The sequence below is a fragment of the Euleptes europaea genome, chromosome 2 (assembly GCF_029931775.1).
Source record: "Euleptes europaea isolate rEulEur1 chromosome 2, rEulEur1.hap1, whole genome shotgun sequence".
NCBI lineage: Eukaryota > Metazoa > Chordata > Lepidosauria > Squamata > Sphaerodactylidae > Euleptes > Euleptes europaea.
Genome location: NC_079313.1, coordinates 115,885,294 through 115,905,898, shown reverse-complemented (window position 1 = coordinate 115,905,898; position 20,605 = coordinate 115,885,294). Strand labels below are relative to the sequence as shown.

At 45.8% G+C, this 20,605-nt stretch overlaps 1 protein-coding gene and 1 non-coding gene across 2 annotated transcripts; one reads left to right on the top strand and one right to left on the bottom strand.

The window, feature by feature from the left end:
• Positions 1-296: 296 nt before the first annotated feature.
• On the bottom strand, positions 297-18,479 carry SLC2A10 (solute carrier family 2 member 10). Its single transcript, XM_056844654.1, has 5 exons — positions 18,421-18,479; positions 4,301-5,680; positions 3,406-3,528; positions 2,593-2,728; positions 297-414 (listed from the first exon to the last, which is right to left on the bottom strand). The coding sequence occupies exons 1-5, from the start codon at positions 18,422-18,424 to the stop codon at positions 315-317; spliced, it is 1,743 nt and encodes a 580-aa protein (XP_056700632.1). The 5' UTR covers positions 18,425-18,479; the 3' UTR covers positions 297-314.
• Positions 10,128-10,196, top strand: TRNAA-CGC (transfer RNA alanine (anticodon CGC)). Its single transcript has one exon. It is a non-coding gene; the product is annotated as a tRNA-Ala (tRNA).
• Positions 18,480-20,605: the final 2,126 nt, after the last annotated feature.

The window sequence follows — 20,605 nt, the reverse complement described above, 5'->3', positions numbered from 1 at the left end:
ATAAGTTATGTTTTATTTATCAAATGCTTAAAAAAAGAAATCTATTTTGCAGACCATTGGAGGACATTGACTATGGTTCTTCTTAACAGAAACTTTTCAAAGCATGCAAGGAACCGGGACCTAGATTCTATGCATAACAGAGTAACATATTTAAAGGAGGTGAACTATGCTGTCACCCCAAAGAATGGGGCTTGAGCAGAACAGTCCAGATTTTTCCTTTGTGCAGTTCCTCACATCACTTTCAACAATGAAGTAGTAAACACTCTGCCATATGCAGACAGGCAACATTAGTGGCAATGTTCACCGATCCTCTCTCAGGAGGCACTGGAATGGTCTACTCTTTGGTAATGAGCACGTGCGTGGATCTCTCTTCTGTTCCATATTTTCAGACAGAATAAATTGCCTTGAAACAACCTGCAAAAACATTAATGTAGCAAATGAGGAACGGCTGCAGTCTTGGCTTCTGATGACAGCATTCTAATTTCATAGAGTTTAGAAAGTAAAACGTGTCCATAAAGATCTTTCATCGTGGGGCAAAACTGTTCCTGAACTGCATTATTCAGACTATAGGCTGAAAATGCATACACATGAACACATGAAGCTGCCTTATACTGAATCAAACTCTTGGTCCATGAAAGTCAGTATTGTCTACTCAGACTGGCAGCAGCTCTCCAGGGTCTCAGGCAGAGGTCTTTCACATCACCTACTTGCCTAGTCCCTTTAACTGGAGATGCTGGGGATTGAACCTGGGACCTTCTGCAAGCCAAGCAGATGCTCCTCACTGAGACACGGCCCAGAATAATTAATATCTGGGAGAAGGTAGGGGTATGTGTGTGTGTGTGTGGTGTGTGTGCGTGAGAGAGAGAGAGAGGGAGAGAGAGAGAGAGAGAGAGAGAGAGAGAGAGAGAGAGAGAGAGAGAGAGAGAGAAACAAATAAATACCTAGCTTACCTAGCTAACGTACACAAAATGCTTTGAACTACCTGATATGGATCTTCCCAAAAGACCAGGACCTGTTATATGCAGAACAGAATTTCAGCATAAATTGGGTCATATGTCAGGTCACCTGCCATTACAAAATTTTACACTGAGAAATATGTTGATGGAGTCCTAATTGAAGAAGAAAAAAAGAAGAGGGGAATAGAACCCAACCTAAAAACAGAAACTGGGTACCCAAGGTTGGGTGGAAAAGCATTAAAATAGCACAATGGCATTTCCTGAGGTTGATAACTGTAACCACAGGTTACATCCTCCTAATTTTTTGGAACACTATTTTTGGAACATCTTCCTGTTTGATAGAGAACATATTGGGTTGCCACCGGCAGGAGGTTTTTGGGGCGGAGCCTGAGGAGGGTGGAGTTCAATTGCCAAAGAGGCCATTTTCTCCAGGTGAGCTGATCTCTATTGGCTGGAGATCAGTTGTAATAGCAGGAGATCTCCAGCTAGTTGCCAACCTGGAGGTTGGCAACCTTAAGTACATATGATAAACCTTGCATACCTGGATCTACTTGGAGCAGCTCTAAAAATTTAACTAGGCAACAGCAAACAAGGACATCTTTGTCATGTGTTCAAATTCTTTGGGTTGCCACTGCAAATGTAGCTTAATCTGCAGCCCTGGGCCCTGCATCTTAACACTGATCTTAGACAAAAGAACTGCAGTTGTGTTGAACTTTAGTACTCTACAGCGAACCTCAAGACTTAACAGTGACTGTAGCAACCTGCTAAAAGAGATGTTTTGTTTGGTATGACAGAACAAAGGAATTTTTTATCACCTGGATCAGTACATAGAAAGAGGGGAAAATGAAACAAGCCAGTACTATGTTCAAACTGTGTGTGTGTGTGTGTGTGGATGAAGTGCTGTCAAGTCGCAGCTGACTTATGGCGACCCCTTTTGGGGTTTTCATGGCAAGAAACTATCAGAGGTGGTTTGCCAGTGCCTTCCTCTGCTCAGCAACCCTGGTATTCCTTGGTGGTCTCCCATCCAAATACTAACCAGGGCTGACCCTGCTTAGCTTCTGAGATGTGATGACATCAGGCTAGCCTGGGCCATCCAGGTTAGGGCCATGTTCGAACTACATCTTTTAAAAAACCAATATGTGTATCATTATCTTGTTTTTAGTTATCCAAATCCAGCAAAGTTGTGGGTCCCTGATGTGCGGCACATAACCTCAAAATCATATTGTGGAATGCGCAGAAAGTTGGAAAACTGGTATGAAGGATGCCGCTAAAGCTGTAGTAGTCTCCACAAATGTCACCTTCTCCCTGTTTATATGGTGCACAAAACAACTTCAAAGCAGTGGTCCTTGTCCTTCAAAAAGCAACAGAAATTCTAATCAGTCCTCCCTATCCCTGGAGTCCTACCGCGGTGCTATATCTTGCACATAGTGCAAGACAAGAAGGATCCGTAGGTTGCATCATGCAAAGTATCCCAAAATTGTTTTCTGCGACTCAGACTTGGGGAATCCTTACAAAGGTCAAGCAGGTCTCTGGAAAGGTAGCATTCAAATTTTCTAAAACCAATCAATCAATGTTATAACGCCTAGTGTTGATATTGCCATCTAAGCTGCCCCATAGCAGGTACACTGAGACTTACCGCTTCTTTGAGAATTGCTGGTCTATTTCTTCTAGAGACTGTCCTTTGGTTTCTGGCACAAAAAGATAAATAAATATAACAGCCAACACTCCCACTAGTCCATAGAGAAGGAATGTCCATGATAAGCCAATGGCATCTGCAGACAGAAGAAATGCAGAACAAAGCGTGAAAAGGCTTTGGCTTTGACCTGATGGAAGTTAGTATAGTCATCAAATCTGAGCAGCATTATTAACATGAAAAGGATACATCACAGAATCATAGAGTTGGAAGGAACGTCCAGGATCATCTAGTCCAATCTCCTGCACAATGCAGGGAATTCACAAAAATGTCCCACCCCCACCCCCAGTGAATCAAACAAGGCCAACAAAATATTTTTTCATAGATAAAACTACAGAGCAAGGGTGGAATTCAGCTCTGTAGGTGGAGAGCTCCTAGCTTCTAGAGTACCCAGCTAATTCATTATTGCTAGCTATTCACAGAATGCTACAGATTCAGAAACGAACCATAGATTAGGCCTGAGATTCAAAATAATGGGTTGAATCCTGTCAACTTTCTTCTCAGTCACACCCAACTCACATACGATCCCCAGCACAGCCTTTTTGGTGCTCTTAGGACATGGTAAAATTTTCTCATTTTGTGTGTGGAAAAACCCTTATCATTGGCCATGCCATCAAACCCTCCACCGTTTTACAAAGGAAAAACAGGTATGTAAGAAATGTTCCTGTTCACACCCCTCAGCATCCGGCCTGCCCAGCCCAGTTGTAAAGCAAACGGGTGCAGAACGTATCAACAGCCAGCATGGCCGGCACGTACCAATGAGGTCAAGGAACGTGAGACTGATCAGCAGATTAGCAGCCCAGTTGAAACTGTTGCAGAAGGCAAAGGCTCTTCCTCGTATGCCAGCAGGATAGATCTCACTGAGGACAAGCCATGTCACTGTGATGGGGAAAAGAAAAGGAACAGAGTGAGGTGGGGGAAGGAAACACAACACACCGAGCAATATTTTATGCAGCTGCCAACATGGACCTGATGTGAAAAAGCTGGGACAACTGGAACAACAGGGTTCCACGGGACTGGGTGGTGAGAACATCTTGGGAATTCCCAAGCTGACCAGAATAAAGACAAAAAGGGCAAGAGTCCAGTAGCACCTTAAAGACTAACAAAAATATTTTCTGGTAGGGTATGAGCTTTCGTGAGCCACAGCTCACTTCTTCAGATACTTCTTCAGGTATCTGAAGAAGTGAGCTGTGGCTCACGAAAGCTCATACCCTACCAGAAAATATTTTTGTTAGTCTTTAAGGTGCTACTGGACTCTTGCCCTTTTTGACTACTACAAACAGACTAACACGGCTACCCACTTAGAATAAAGACAATTATCCAGTCTCAAGACAGACATTAGTTTATTCCAGAGAACTGAAGGGAGCTTGAAAAGAGAGGATCACTGCTTTAAGTGTTGTGTGCATTCATTTCACTCCAGTCTCTACAGAACAGATCTGCAGGTCTTTGTACCATTCCCAAAACATGTGAGAACTTGCAAAGGGGACAGCCAACAAAAGTGAATGCTCCACTGAGAAATGATGCCTCTCTCAAACTATTTTCAGCTCTGTTAAAATACTGTTTCCCCCTTCAGCTGTACATATCTTAGAACAGAGCCACATGAATGGATGACTTCGGTGTGCTGGGAATGTGAAAGCGGATGTACACTTACTTGGCCCAAATCCAATGGAGAATGCACTCACGAAAGCCATCAGGCTTAGCAGCGTAATCCAGTTGAGAATAATCCGTTCCTTGGAAAGAGCCTCAGTAACAGATGAGACAGTGCTTGGTGCCTTTCCTTCACTGGATGGACCTAGTAGGCCCGCTTTTTCCATGAGTGAGGGAATTTTTGCCATCCTGTCTCTGTGTTTATTGCTGGCAACTGCTTTGGTAAACCCTCCTGGCCTTGTGATAGCAAAAGATAGATCTGCTTGAATTTCACCAGTCCATGGGAAGTGTGACATATTTGGCTGAGGAGACCCAGAAGTCATGGGGAAAGGATCTGAGCCTAACAAAGTGCTGTTTGACCCTACGAGCATTTCACAGTCTTTGTCCACGTCTAATGGAACAAAGCAGCTGGTCAAGCCAATGACCATCACTGAACAGGCCATCACTGTGCACCCAGCCATCAACAGCACCCTCCGGCCGGCCTTATCTGCAAAAGCCATTGCAACTAAAGTAGCTACCACCTTCACCACTCCCAAGCCAACAGAAGCCAGGACGGCAGAGGAGTCACTCTGAAAGCCTATGGAGCGGAAGATTTTGGATGCGTAACCAAGAATATTGGGCTGCCCTGTGAACTGCTGAAACAGCACCAGACCGAGGCCCACCAGAGTTCTGGTTCTCATGTTGTCCCTTGACCTCAGAAGGTCCACAAGAGAGTAATGCTTCTCCTTAGGGCACTGCGGCATTACAACTTGACCCTCTTCATCCTTCTGCGGCCGAATGAGGCTTTTGCGAGTCTCACTGCCGCACACGTTCAACTTAACAGAGTTCTTTGGGAGGAACAGGGTGCAGAGAAACTGGATAGCTGCCGGACCCACAGCCAAGCCAAACATGTATCGCCAGCCCTCCGTCGTGTCCGAGAAGATGTAATTCAGAGCATACGAAAGTAAGATGCCCACTGTGATGCCGGCTTCATAGAGGGAAACCAGGACCCCTCGCTGATGCGCAGCCACCATTTCAGAGACATAGATGCAACATGCCATGGCTGACAAAGAGATTGCAAAACCTACAGTCATGCGCCCGAACACCAGGCAAACAAATGACCTGGCGAGAGTTAGGAGAAGGCTGCCGCACAGCAAAATCACATTGCTGACTAGTATTGCTCTCTGTTTTCCTTGTCGGTCAATGAAGATCCCGCCCACTAAAGAAGCCAGGAGAGCTCCAATGAGCAAGGAGCTCACTAGGAATTCCTGTTCGAAACAGCCAAGATGAAAGTCCAGCTGCAGCTGCAACAAAGCCCCGGAGATAATTCCAAACTCATACCCAAACATCAACCCGCCAAGGAGTGAGACGGCTGAAGACAACAGGAGGACCATCAAGGCATGTCCTACAAACAAAGGGGAAAAACACAAAGATGAGATCTCTGTCTGTTGTCCATCCACCTTTTTACATAAACTCTTACAGGAAAGGAGAACCAATGCTTTTATAAAGCAATGCTTAAATTTTGGGGCCTTACTTTTGTCCACACCTGCAAGAATCATGGAGATTTAAAGGGCCAGCATTGTTAATCCAGGGAGGCAGACATCTCAGCCCTGGTAACACTCACCTGAAGGCAAATTTTGTTCAAACAGAATTAAGTTTCCTCAATTAAAAAAACAAAGTAACAACCACTCTATGCTTGTCCTATTCCTGTTGCAAACAAGATGCTATCCTCTTCAATAATTCATCAAGGTCATTGTTAGACAGCACTGACCATTCTATTAGTATTTTTTTTAACCTCCTGGAGGATTACACAGGTAAGATCATTTCAAATTGGCAGAAAGATTAATACATCCCTCTGCGGGCAATGTTTCCTAGGCCCTACCTGTTTCTTCACAGCCCAGTCAACATTTGAAAGGGAAAACTGATGCAGTAGTTTGATACAAAGTGACCAAGGGATTCATATACCACACTCCACATAAATTTGTTAGCACTAAGTCCTGTTAAAATCAATTGACTAGAGTTAGCTGTGATTTGATGAGAGTCCCAGAGCTTTTAGTGGGACTTAACATGCAATGGTAACAGAATTTTACCCTTCAAAGTCCATTGAAGTCAATGGAGTTAAGAAGGGTATAACACAAGAATACACTTAAGTCACGGCTAATTTAAACTGGGTTTGCACCTTAGCACAAGACTGACCAAACAAAATTAACGAGAGCCTTTTATGTGGACAGGAGGCACACTCTGTCAAATAAACTTTGAAATATTGAACTTCAACTACTTGTTATATCATTCTTCAAATACTTATTAAATGATTATTACTAGGAAAATAACACAGCACCCATCCCTGCCCAAGCAGAAAGTCCCAGCCTTAAGTAAAAATTCAGCACCTACAGAAGCTAGTAAAGACTCTGGTGATGAAACTCAAAGTCCAGGTTAAGTTCCTACATCGGCTGCAGACTGGCCTTAGCCAAGCTGTTCTTTTTCAACCTCAGTCCCACCTATGCAATGATTTCCTTACATGGCTATGGTAGAGATTACTGATGTTAGATGTGAAGCACTGAACCCTATGAAGCTACACAAATGAGTATTGTTGCTGTTATTTTAACAAGGGCTCCCTGCAACAGGCACATAACAATGTTTCAGTTACACTGGCTCCATTTGTTTCCCAGTTCCAAGCAGAGTGCTGGTTTTGAGCTTCAAATCACTAAATTGCTCAGGCCCAATGCACCTGCAGGACCATCTCCCATCTGTATGTACCTGCCAGAGTGGTTAGGAGCAGTGGACTCTAATCTGGAGAACCGGGTTTGATTCTCCACTCCTCCACATGAGCAGCGGACTCTAATCTGGTGAACCAGGTTGGTTTCCTCACTCTTACACATGAAGCCTGCTGGGTGAACTTGGGCTAGTCACAGTTTCTCTCCAAACTCTCTCAGCCTCACCTACCTTACAAGGTACCTGTTGTGGGGAGAGGAAGGGAAGGTAATTGTAAGCCAGTTTGAGTCTCCTTAAAGGTGGAGAAAATCGGGGTATAAAAACCAACTCTTCTTCTTCATATACTTTGAGAAAATAGGGATCACATATGGGGAATGCCTGGTGTAGTTGATGAAAAGTCCTAATACAGCAATGATCCCCAATGTGGCATTGTGGGCAATGTGTTTCTTAGGTCCTGCCAGTTTCTTCAGTTTTGGGGGTGGAATCCCGAAAGGTCTTAAATGGAACAGAAACAAACAAACACAGGGAATTTCTGATTTTTCCCTAAGAACAACTGAGAGACTAACACAGCTCTGTGCTCATCCTGGGCAGCTACAACACTCACAGCTGGATGCTGGGAGCTCGGTCGTAGTCATAGATTCCCTTTCGTCTCTGGCCTTGAGAACATCTCTCTAGCCACACTGAGAGCTAGAAACTGAAACCAAACATCTCTTCCTCAAAGCAAAAAGCCAACCCCAGCTTTCCTCCACCATGCAGGAGGTGCTTAATGCGGGAAGAACTGCATGTATGTCTACAGGGAGCAGTCGTTTGGAAACGTCTCCAGTAGGGTTGCCAGGTGGCTTGGAATGGCAGGCAACTGCTGACAGCAAGGACTGCATTTGTGCGTGTGGCTGTGAGCAGCACGATTCTGTCACTTCCATAAATGCCCCAGCATGACGGGACGACTTACCACTCAAATGGGGGTTTGTGTGGTAAATCGTCCCATTGTGCTGCGACTCTTCTGGAAGTACACCGGAAATGACGGGATTGCGTCACTCGCGGCTGCGTGTGTGCGAGCCCCGCCCCAAAAATCTCCTGCTGGAGGAGAGGGGGGACCTGGCGTCTGAGGCTGCCCTGCCAGCCCGCTCCCCCTTGCTGCTCTCTCCTCCCCACTGCACCCCCCCCCACCCAAGAGCCAAAGCACTTAACAGTCCTTACCCCCTCACAAACCAGGCTTCTTTAAACATTGCATACTTTCACAGATACCTCAGGGCAGAATTCCTAGTGGTATGTGGAAGAATCACCATTGGCAGTGCTGTTCGATATGACATCAGCAGGCCCCACCCCATAAGCCTCAGGCGCTTGAAATGCTGGGGACCTGGCAACCCTCGCTGCCGCGAGGATCGGTTTCAGCCTCCGTGTGGTACAGGTTTCACATGTATTGGTGTTATCTCACTTAAAATCTCCTCTGCTGTGAAAGCTCTTTTCCTCTGGCATTCTGGTTCAGCCTTAACAAGGCCCAGGGCCAACATATCCTTTCTTTCCTGAACACAAGCCTTCTAGGTGGCAGTGATGAACTGCAGACCAGCCATTCAAATGCCCTTTTCTGATGTTCCAGCTAACTGCTGTTAGACTTTAAACTGTCAACAGCTTGCCAGCCAGAAAAGCTCTACATATGTCCTTGTTAGTTTGCATTACTATTTCAGCCTTCGTGACACAGAAGAGCAACATCTGTGCTCCGTCCTCTTATTAGCTAGAAGTTTTGCAGGTAAACAAGTGATTTGTGTTACTACTTTGTGGAGTTGAAAAAGGGCCTCTGGGCATTCTGCCATGTTCACTCCCCTTTGCCATCTCTACCACAATGCCATACTTATTTCCAGCACCACACCTAATCTTGCATGTATGTAGGAGCACATGTTTTATCATCAGAAGATTTTTCAATGACCCAGGCCTTCTGAATAAGCGTTGCACCTAGGCTGGCAGAGTGGTAGCCTGCAGGGCCAGTTTAATCATAGGGAGAAGGCTGGAACACATGATACATTTGCCAAAGGGCTGATCCTCAAAATGGTATCTTGGGTGACAAGCGTTTCCCCCTTCTCCCACAACATGGAACTGATATAATGTTTTGAGCCCATGTTTCACATTCCTGGCAGCTGCTGACATAGTTGGGGAGAATCGCAGTGCAATGGAAATACTCCATTTAAATGCTGCAGTCGGGAGAAACAAACCACAAAAAGAAACGACTGTCTCTGTTTGTGTGGCAAATGTACCATACGGTCCATCACCTTTCTCTCTCAGGTTTTGATGTGAAGCATGATTTTTCCTTACAAACCAGCAGCTTTGCATGTGAAACTGATGTGGTACTGCATACATATGTCTTTGTTAGTGGTGTAGTGGTTAAGAGCGGTGGTTTGGAGCAGTGGACTCTGGTCTGGAGAACTGGGTTTGATTCCCCACTCCTCCACATGAGCGGTGGAGGCTAATCAGGTGAACCGGGTTGGTTTCCCTACTCCTACACATGAAGCCAGCTGGGTGACCTTGGGCTAGTCACACTCTCTCAACCCCACCTACCTCACACAGCACTTGAGTGTTATGGTGAGCTGCAACCATGTGACTGGAAGTCATGTGACAGACATAGGAAACAAAGAGGAGGAGCCAGAGTTATGACTTTAAGTGGTATAGAGGGATGACGCTACTCTTCGAGTACATATGGAGCATTCAAGGACTGGCCAGGAAATTAATAAAAAAATTACTTAGTGCAGGGGCTGCAAAATTGCCCATATTGCCTGTTTCTCCTAGTATATTAGAGCCAATTGAGGCCATTTAAGGATCTCCCAGTGTCTTGTTTAACTTCTCCTTGAATTCCAAGATTTTGTTCCTATAGATGTGCTTGCACCAGTACACCAAAAATCAGCATTTTAGGTGACACTGGTACATAATCTCAGGGTGCATGCTTTCCCCTTTGTCTTTATAACACCTATCAATTGTCAAAGTCATGCCAGCACTGATGACATGCTGATAACAGAGGTGTTTTTAGGATTGTACAAATGCTGAATTACCACCAGCCCTACCTTTGTTTTATCTTCTCCACTGGTAGCAAGCAATTTTATAACTTTGTACTGTGCCACCACATCATATCTAGTAAAGATGTTAAGGGAAGGGCTGTGGCTCAGTGGCAGAGCATCTGCTTCGCATGCAGATGGTCCCAGGTTCAACCCCTGGCATCTCCAATTAAAAGGATCAGGTAGGAGGTGACGTGAAAGGCTTCTGCCTGAGACCTCTGAGAACCATTGCTACTTGACAGTATTGACCTTAATGGACCAATGGTCTCACTCATGCATTCATGACAGATACCCATTTTCTGTACTGATGTGCATGAAAGGAACCATAATGACAATGTAATGACAACACTACAACCACTGCCAGTGGCGGGGGGGGGGGCTCCAGTTGTTCCAATCTGTTATAGATAAACACTGTAATAAGGGTCCATTTTTAATTTTGCAAAAACACCTTTTTAACTACAGAGGCTTTTCTTTTAAACTGCTTCAAAGGCTAAAAATTACAGAAATGCCAGCTAAGATATGCAAGCTTTCCCCTGCTGGGCCTTTACAAAATCTTTTTACAGTCCGATCTTAATATAGTATTTCTTTTTTGCATTTAGCAAACCCTGTTGTCTCATACTTCTCTTTTGTTACGAGCTGAATTGATATTTGCATTATTAAACCAGCTTTTACCCTCTTGTTTCTACTTATTATTCCACTCACAGCGAACGCTGAATAATCTTTCCTTCTGCACAGCTATCTATGCTGTTGTAAATTATTCTTGCGCACAGGTTAGACAGACAATTAGCAAAAATATTTATTCAGGAAGAATGAAAGAGCTTTGCAGATAACTGGAAAGGCTCATTAGTTTCCATCTTCAAACTCTATTAGGCACATATGGTGTGGTGGTGAATGCTGTGGCTGATCTAATTAGATCCCCCTGCAGTCCACCTTTATGGTTGCTAATGGCTTATGAGCTTTGATTAAAATGCAGCTTGCTACTCAGACAGTGTACTAAGAGAAAGCGGGAGGAAAAGATTATTTCCTCAGCTGTTAAAGCACTGCTTCCATGGACCACAGGACAGCCCCATCCTATGCCACCAAATGGGCATCATTACCTGTCACAGTTTTATCCTGCCTTTTCCTCCACAGATCACAGGGCAATAAAAAGGTTTGCTTCTCCCCCATTTTGTCCCCATAATAAACCCTGTAATGAAAGTCAGGCTATGATAGAGTGACTGATCCAAAAATCACACACCAAGAAGAGGCCTGAATGCAGTTCTTTCCAGTCCCAGTTGAACAACTGACCTAGTTGGTTGGGGTGGTGGAAGTAGAAAGTACCATCAAGTCCCGGCTGAATTATGGCAACCCTGAGGGTTTTCAAGGCTAGAGACATTCAGAGGTGGTTTGCCATTTCATGCTTCTGCGTAGCAATCCTTAACTTCCTTAGTGGTCTCCCATCCAAGGATATAATCAGGGCTGACCCCATTTAGCTTCTGAGATCTGATGAGATCGCGCTAGCCTGGGCCATTCAGGTCAGGGCACCTAGTTGGTTAGAGAACCAGTAAACCTTACTGGCTCATCAAATGCCCAGGACTGCCAATTGCCACATTTATGCCAATGAGGATAATACAGCATATTTAACATCTCAGTCCAAGGAAGAGTCAATAAATAAAAAGCAATTATATATCATTCTCAAATGAATTTAAGGATCAAATTAAATGTTATATGGAAGATCCATGGCTACCCCCACCTCCCGCATATTTTTTTTAAAAAAAGTACAAAGCAACAGTGGGGAAGCAGGTATAGGGAAGAAGGCTTTAACTGTGCACCGACACCCTATTCCATTCTCCCAAACTAGAGTTTCCCACCTCCATGTGGTAGCTCAAGGTCTCCTAGGATTACAACTGATCTCCAGATGACCGAGATCAGTTCACCTGGAGAAAAGGGCCGCTTTGGAAAGTGGACTCTATGGCCTTATACCCCATTGAAGTCCCTCCCCTCCTCAAACCCTCCCCTCCTTAGGCTCTACCCAAAAATCTCCAGGTATTTCCCAACCTGGAACTTGCAACCCTATCCAAAACTGAACTGCCTCCCAGTCTGCCATACAGGCAGAATGTTTGGAGTAAAATAGCACCTCCTCTGAGAACAGTGAGGGTCCAAATCAGGAAAATGGCATGGAAGAGGGGCAAAACCTGATAGCTGCTTCGACTTTTTTTTAAAAAAACAAACACTTATACAATACACCTCACAGAAGGTCGCCCTTGTGCCTGACATGTGAAGGAATTTTATTATGACTGGAGAACTCAACTACGTGATCCCGCATTTGCAGCATGAAGCAGCCCAATCCAGACGCAGGTTTATCACTTCAGGATGGAGCTTGCAAGACCCAAGGAGGTCTGTGAATAGGGTTGCTGCAAGCTCCTGGTTGGAAAATTCCTGGAGTTTGAGTGCAGAACCAGAGGAGGGTGGAATTTTGGGAGGGGAGGGCCTTCAATAGGGTATAATGCCATGTAGTCCACCTTCCAAAGTGGCCATTTTCTCCAGGTGAACTGATCTAATAGCAGGAGATCTCCAGCCACCATCTGTGGAGTCATCAGCAGCACCTCCCACTCAGTGAATGCTTTCCTCCTCGGCTGTCTTTTTCGCCACTCGCAGGAACATTGGAGGAGTGTTGTCGACAGCTGGACAGTATGGGTCTTTGACCTTGATTTTGTTTTTAATTCAATTGGACTCCGTGAACCTTGAGAGGTGCTCTTTCGCATTGTTTGTATGCTGGTGGATTTTGTGGTTACAAAAAGTGTAGTTATTTGAGCAAATAGTGCTAACTCTTGTTTTGAATTAATATAATTTATTTGAGTAAATAATAGAAGATATTATAACAACAAATGCTTGAAACCATATGATTTATGGTGTTTCCTAATTAAGTTAATAATATATTATGTGGCAAACCACCTCTGTTAGTGTCTTGCCATGAAAACCCCCCCACCCAAAAGGGGTTGCCATAAGTCGGCTGCGACTTGACGGCACTTTACACACACAATATATTATGTAATTGAGAGACTCAGTGTTGTACGTTTACCCTATCTAGGTTGGCAATCCTATCTATGAATGGATATCCAGCATAAATGCATGTATATGTGTATCAAACAACAGTCAGGGATTAAGACAGGCTGTAGGAAAACACAAGATTCAACAACCCCCACACACCATTCCCCCTGCCTCAAATGTTCCTTTCCATGAACTGCTCTTCGAGAGACACTGTCCTTCAGTGTTACTCCTCTGAAGATGCCTGCCACAGCTGCTGGCGAAACGTCAGGAAAGAAAATACCAACACCATGGTCACACAGCCCGGATAACCTACAAGAACCGATGCTCTTCCAGGCATTGGGGGGGGGGGTGTGTGCTCAAGAAAACTGTGTGGGAGAAGAGATTATTCACCTCTCCCCTCAGAGCCCCAACCTGAATGGGTCTTACCCCATGGTTGCTGTTTAGTAATAAATAGTATATTTGTATTAGCAGCTAGTTTGACCCTCAGTAAGCATGAGGCCTAGAAAGTACAGCACAACCCCACATGCTTACATTCATTCCTTGTTAAACTTATATTTCAATAGCAGAGAGGGAATAGAAAGTCATCAGTATATACTAGCAAAAATTGAAATCTGTGACCACAAAAACGTAGCCTGAACGTTTGCATTGCTGCCGTAGGCATTGATTTGAGTGGAAAAGCAGGGCATCATTATGTCTATTTCCAAACCGTGCCACAGAAGATATGATAGTGCCACAAACGCTGCTAGGTACAGAGTGGGTGGATTTCTCTACAAACCTGGGGGAAATCGTAGGGTTGCAGAAAAATCTTAAAAAAAAAAAAAACCTGGGAAATTAAAAAAAACCAAAATAGCTGAAACAATGCCTGCAGCTTTAAGGAAAGAATACCCACTAAACTCTCAGGAAGCTGTTGGAAGTTGCTGGGCAATCACAACAATATTGCCAACACTTCTAAGCCTTGGTCTCTGCTAAGCAAAGCTGTGGAGGGAGGGGAAGTAGCAGGGTGCTGGGAGAAGGTCCCACCTCTTCCCACAACTGTCATGTTTCCTGATGGAGGAGGACTTGCTGGGAAAGGCCCAGCAATGACTACTGGAAACACTACTCACACAACTCGCCCACCACACAACACAGACAAGCCTGGCCAGGCCCAGCGCCAGCTATTGCATGATTGGGCCTGTCAACCATGCAGCCCAACCAAACTGCCATGGGTAGGGAAGGATGGAAAGCTGAAGGCATGGGGACAGATACAGGTAGGCTGGCTGGTGAGTGGGAAGGAAAGAAGAAAGCAGGAAAAAGGAGAGGCTGTGGGACTGCTGGAGAAAGGTAAGAGGAAATAGTGGGGGAGGGGATACAGGGGGAAATGAGATGCCTCCCACAAGTCCTTGTGGGTCCCACCACTTACACATTTTCTAAAAAAAGTTATACAACCGTTATGTACTCGTACGATTTTGAGAAAGTCTGTGCCTGCCCTCAGTTACCCTCTAGCGTCAGTCACTTTCTACACAATAAGTTTTTAGCTGTGCCTTCTGCCAAGGCATAGGCGGAAGGTAATTCTATCCCAGATTTCAAGTTAAAGCAAGGATTAAAGCAATCTGTAATTGTTAATGGCCCTGACCTGGATGGCCCAGGCTAGCCTGATCTCGTCAGATCTCAGAAGCTAAGCAGGGTCGGCCCTGGTTAGTATTTGGATGGGAGAGCACCAAGGAAGTCCAGGGTTGCTGTGCAGAGGAAGGCACTGGCAAACCACCTCTGTTAGTCTCTTGTCATGAAAACCCCAAAAGGGGTCGCCATAAGTCGGCTGCGACTTGATGGCACTTCACACACACACAATTGTTAATGGAATCTAGTTTAAGAGTTTGGGGTTAAGAGTTTAGAGGGCCTGTAGTTGTTGGTTTGGGGGGGAGGGTTGCCATCAAGTTGCGGCTGACTATGGTAACTCCATAGGGTTTTTGAGGCAAGAGATGTTGGAAGGTGGTTTGCCATTGCCTGCCTTTGCATCACCCAGGTCTCCTATCAAATACTAGCGAGGGTCAGGGCTGAGAGTGTGTGATCAGCAAAAGGTCACCCAGCAAGCTTCCATGGCGCGAATGGGGATTCGAACCTGGGTTTCCCAGGGTCTAGTCCAACACCTTAACCACCACACCACCCATATGTTACAGCATATTATTTTGACCTAACAATAAATCCCAACATATTCGACTACAGATGAAGCAGATGTGCCATCTGGTAAAATTTAGCCTCCATTATAATTCATAGTTTCCCAAAGAGAAAGCAGGAAGAAATATAAAGGGGATGTCTGAGATTTTTTACATTCTTGGGCCTTCTTGGTATCTAACAAGCCTTTCTGAACCTTTATGAATGGGACAGGCAGGGACAATGAACAGACAGACAAGACTGTTATGCAACTCTAGAAATAAGAATGGTGGAAGGCAAGATGCTCTGCTAGATAAGGTGGTGACCTCGCATTTCATAATTTGCAGTGACTGCGTATGGATAGTTTACAACAGGCTTGAATTTCTGCAGAAAGCTATTGCAGTGTGGCACTTGATTGAGTGTGTGTGTGTCTGGGGGAGATAGCTGGACTCAGATCCCTACTTTGACATGAAGTTAATGGGTGGAGGGGCCAGTCTCTCCGCCGGGGCCTCATCTACTTCATGGGGTTGTTGTGGAGATTAAATGGGAAGGGAGACTCATAAACACTAAGCTGATAAAAAGGCACTAGATAACACAAACTGTACCAGGCTGGTCTTTATTTACCTCCAGCCTCATCCTAGAAGATGATGAAGAAGAAGAGTTGGTTTTTATATGCTGATTTTCTCTACCACTTAAGGAAGAATCAAACTGGCTTACAATTACCTTCCTCTCCCTGCAACAGCCACCCTGTGGTAGGTGGGGCAGAGAGAGATCTAAAAGAGCTGTGACTAGCCCAAGGTCACCCAGGGGGCTTCATATGGAGGAGCAGGGAATCAAACCCAGTTCTCCAGATTAGAGTCTGCCGCTCATGTGGAGGAGCAGGGAATCAAACGCGGTTCTCCAGATCAGAGTCCACCGCTCCAAACCACCACATACGCTGGCTCTCCTAATCCTAAAGGCAAAAGGGGAGGAACACACCCAGCAGACCAGTAGATTCAGTTTACTGAAATTTGTCAGTAAACTGTCAGCTCCAAGGACCAAACAGACCTTACAAAAAGGTGCTCCTACTCAGCATGATATATGTGATTGCCCACCTCCCATTTTAAAAAAGGAGACAGTGGTCCAGCTGAGAGGTGGTTTTCTGTTCTTAACAGGCACTCTGACCCAGAATGAATGCCCTGAACACACATGAAGCTGCCTACTGAATCGAACCAGTGGTCTGGCAAGATCAGGATTGTCCAGTGTGGTGTAGTGGTTAAGAGCGGTGGTGGACTCTGTTCTGGAGAACCGGGTTTGATTCCCCACTCCTCCACATGAGCAGCAGATTCTAATCTGGTGAACTGGATTTGTTTCCCCACTCTTCCACATGAAGCCAGCTGGGTGACCTTGGGCTAGTCACAGCTCTCTTAGAGCTCTCTCAGCGCCACCAACTTCACAGGGTGTCTGTCCGTTGTGGGGAAGGGAAGGTGATTGTAAGCCGATGTCAGGCTGTTATCTCGGTTTAGATGTTTCCTTTCGTTTCTCTGCTGAACCGTCCAGACTTCAAGGACGGCTACACATACCAAAGCCTGGGAACGCCACTCCTGGGAAATAATGCTCTGTTTATGCTTTGTAATCTCCCGCCGTTCCTCTGCCTTATATTTCCAAATAACGGGCAAGACAACCCATAGCTGTCATCTTATTCTCAATGCACTGTATTGCCTATTTGACCAGTAAAGCCATCTGCTTGGAATCTGATTGTCTCTGTGGTGATTTCTGGTTCGATGGGTCAAGAGCTCACAGCCGGTTTGATTCTTCCTTAAGTGGTAGAGAAAGTCGGCATACAAAAACCAACTCTTCTTCTTCTGATTTGCAGGGCTCTCCAGGGTCTCTGGCACAGGCCTTTCACATCACCTGCGACCTGATCCTTTTAAACCGGGGATCCTTTGAAACCAAGACCTCCTTCATGCAAAGCGCATGCTCTGCCACTGAGCCACAGCAGCTCCCATTGCCTCATCCTTTGCGTTTTCCGTTCCTCCCCCGCCTTTACAAAACGGGGGGGGGGGGTGTCCGTCGGGATCGAAGTGGGATTCGAACATGAACTTGTGTGTCAAATGTCATCCTGGCAGTCCAGTGTTTTGCAAGGTTCTACATTCCAAAGAAACCCAATCGAAGGCCTCACTTTGCTTGGCCAAGAGTGAACTCCTCTCCTTCTGCACTGAAGCCAACCCTATACCCCCACTCCCCCCATATTTTCTAGTCCTGTTTACTCGGAATAAAAGCCCTCTGTCTGAAATGGTGGAGGGAGTTACTTTCGAGCAACTATATTTAGGATTTCAGCCTTACAGTCCAAACCTATGCTTGTTTACTCAGAAATTACTCAGCGGGGCTTCTTCTAAGTACGCACAGGATTGCAAACGGTGGCGCGGAGCGGTTGCACAGGCTGCCTGACGTTCAGCGGAACAAACCCCGGCGTTTGCTTCGCCCATTTGACTCCTAACTCTGCCATTTACGCACGGGAGGTTTTGCCTCGGATCTGCCGCTCTCTAGTTGCACATTTCCCCCACCCGAATTCCTAGAACGGAAAAATAAGCCCCCATGCAGGGTTTTGAGAATTCGGATGGGGGGGAAACGTGTGCACCCCGAGAGTGGCATGTCCAAGGCAAAACCTCCCGTGCATAACCAGAAAGATAATTCTATCTTTCATACCCTGCCAGAAAATATTTTTGTTAGTCTTTAAGGTGCTACTGGACTCTTGCTCTTTTCTATAACTAGAAAGGAACGTCACAAACTCTTTTTGAGGAACCCGTTTCAAAGCATCGCTCTTCCACACCAGCTCTTGCAAAGCAAGACGCGCCCTACACTGCATAGAAAGGAAACACAAATCCGCTCCGAAAGGAGGAGGATGAGCAAGCTAGGAAAGTTTTGGGGGAGTTTTTTGTTTTGTTTGTTTGTTTTAAGACGCAGAGGGAAAAGTTAACTGTGCCTTTTTTTGAGGAACCCGTTTTAAAGCATCGCTCTTCCACACCAGCTCTTGCCAAGCAAGACGCGCCCTACACTGCATAGAAAGGAAACACAAATCCGCTCCGAAAGGAGGAGGATGAGCAAGCTAGGAAAGATCTACAAAGTTTTGGGGAGTTTTTTTTTTTTTTTTTTAAGACGCAGAGGGAAAAGTGACCTGCGCCTTCCCCTCCTCCATCCGGCAACTAGCCAGACGCTCCCCTCTAACCCCCTCCCTCCGCCCCGCGCTTACCCATGGCGACGGAAGAGGCACCGGGAGTTCAACTCCCCCAAAGTGGGCTTCCCATTCCAGCAGCGCAGGCAGAAGGGAAATCCCGGAGGGCTTCTGGCGGCGCCGCCCCAAGCAAGCGGGCCGGCGCGCTCCGCATTCCGACGCCGGGCGCTTGGATCGCACACCCGGGGAGAGGCGGCTCAGCTCTCCGGCGCCGGATCGGCAACGAGCCTCCCGGATTCCTTCGTAGCCCCCCGAGAGGCAGCCGCCAATATTACATCCTTGCGAAGCGGGGGAGGGGGAGACACAAGACCCGGATCCCTGCGGAGAGCAAGGGCGAAGAGCCGGGAGTTTTCCCCCTCCGGAGCTCCGGCGCTCCAAAAAGTTCCCCCTCTTCTTTGGCAATCGGGGCTGAGCAGCGCCACGTTGCTCCGGCCCTGCCTACTGCCGGGGAGGGGAGAGAAGACCTTTCACACAAACGGGGGTTTGTCCAGCGAGCGGCGGAGATCGCGGCGCACCGGCCTTCTTTTGCTTCTGCCCGGGAGACACGAATGCTCATCCCTCCTTCAGGTCCTCTCGCTGGCCATTTATGCCTGGGAGGTTTTGCCTTGGGGTTGCCGCTTTCTAGACGCACCTTTTCCTCATCCGAATTCTCAAAACTCTGCACGGGGGCTTATTTTTCAGTTTTAAGAATTAGAATGGGGGAACTGTGCTTCTCAAGTGGCAAATCCAAGGCAAAACCTCCCGTGCATAAATGGCCACTCAGATATTGGTAATCTCATCCATTTAGGACGCTTCACCCATTAGATTTTTCTTTTAAGTCGTGCACCGAGATGTGAATTTGGGACGTGTGTTTACAAACATATCCTACATGTGCAGCCATCGGAAAATGTGGTACGCCCAGGTTTGATGTCATGTACAAAGGTAAAAGTTGCCAGTTTACAAGGAATACACCGACCTAATAGGCCCTTTTGCCTTGATCTCGCCCACCAAAATGGTTTTAATGGCTTACTGTTTTATTTTTTATTGATTTTAGTGTATAGTGCTGTTGAATTTTGTGTTTTAGATTGTTTTAACTACTTAGTTGCTTAGAGCCTGGCCTTGGCTGTGTCCAGCCCACATTTTACTAGCTTTGTTTCAAGAAACAAGAAGATAATGGGGGACTTTATCAAGGCTTTACTGAAATCAAGGTACACTACATCTACAGCATTCCCTTCATCTACCATACTTGTCACTCTTTCAAAAAAAAAAAGATATAAGATTAGTTTGGCATGACCTGTTTTTGAGAGACCCATGTTAACTGTCAGCGATCATGGCATTTCTTTCTAAGTGCTTACAGACCGTTTAATTATTTGCTCTAGTATTTTACCTGGTATTGATGTCAGGCTGACTGGGCGATAATTGTTTGGGATTTCTTTCCCGCCCTTTTTAAAGATGGGGACCACATTAGCCCTCCTCCAGTCTGCTGGAACTTCTCCTGTTCTCCATGAATTGTCAAAGATTATTGCCAGTGGTTCTGAAATCACTTCAGCCAGTTCTTTTAACACCCTTGGATGCAGTTCGTCCGCCCCCGGAGATTTGAATTCATTAAGAGTAGCCAGGTATAAGTTTAATACAATAAATAAATGTTGGGGAAATTGTTTGATGCATACAGGTAAGCACAATCAGGTGCAAACTGCAACCAGTTCAACCACTGTTAAAGGCACAGTCCCTGAATATATCTGCAAAATGAAGGAGGGAACCCCATAGTACAATACAATTGATTTGTGTAGTCCCCCCCCAAAATTCCCCAGTTTGAACTAGAGCATGTCTGCTGGATGTTTGCTGCATTGATCCTAAATGACATCAGTTATTCGGAGAGGAACACAATATGAGGGATGCTTTGCATGTTGGTGGTGGTGGAAAGTGCTGCTGAGTTGCACCCAACGTATGGTGACCCTTCATGGGGTTTTCAAGGCAAAGGATGTCTGCATAGAATCCCTGGACTTGTTTGGTGATCTCCCATCCATGAGCTGACAAAATCAGGATAGTCTGGGCCATGTTACAGAATTCCTATGCAGAACATACCCCTACAGAGAAATTAACACGGAACACCCATTATAATTAGCATGAATTATCATATGAATGATCATGGAATCATGAATTTGGTTGCACATCCCCCCTGTGCAGAAAGCATGGGACCAGTCACAAAAGCTAGAAGCAAAAT

Excerpts from the sequence above, each read along its gene's own strand:
- SLC2A10 (XM_056844654.1), bottom strand. Across the intron at positions 3,529-4,300 it reads CTCCATTGGATTTGGGCCAA|TGACATGGCTTGTCCTCAGT; the intron begins GTAAGTGTACAT and ends TCCCCATCACAG. Across the intron at positions 415-2,592 it reads CAGCAATTCTCAAAGAAGCG|GTTGTTTCAAGGCAATTTAT; the intron begins GTAAGTCTCAGT and ends ATGTTTTTGCAG.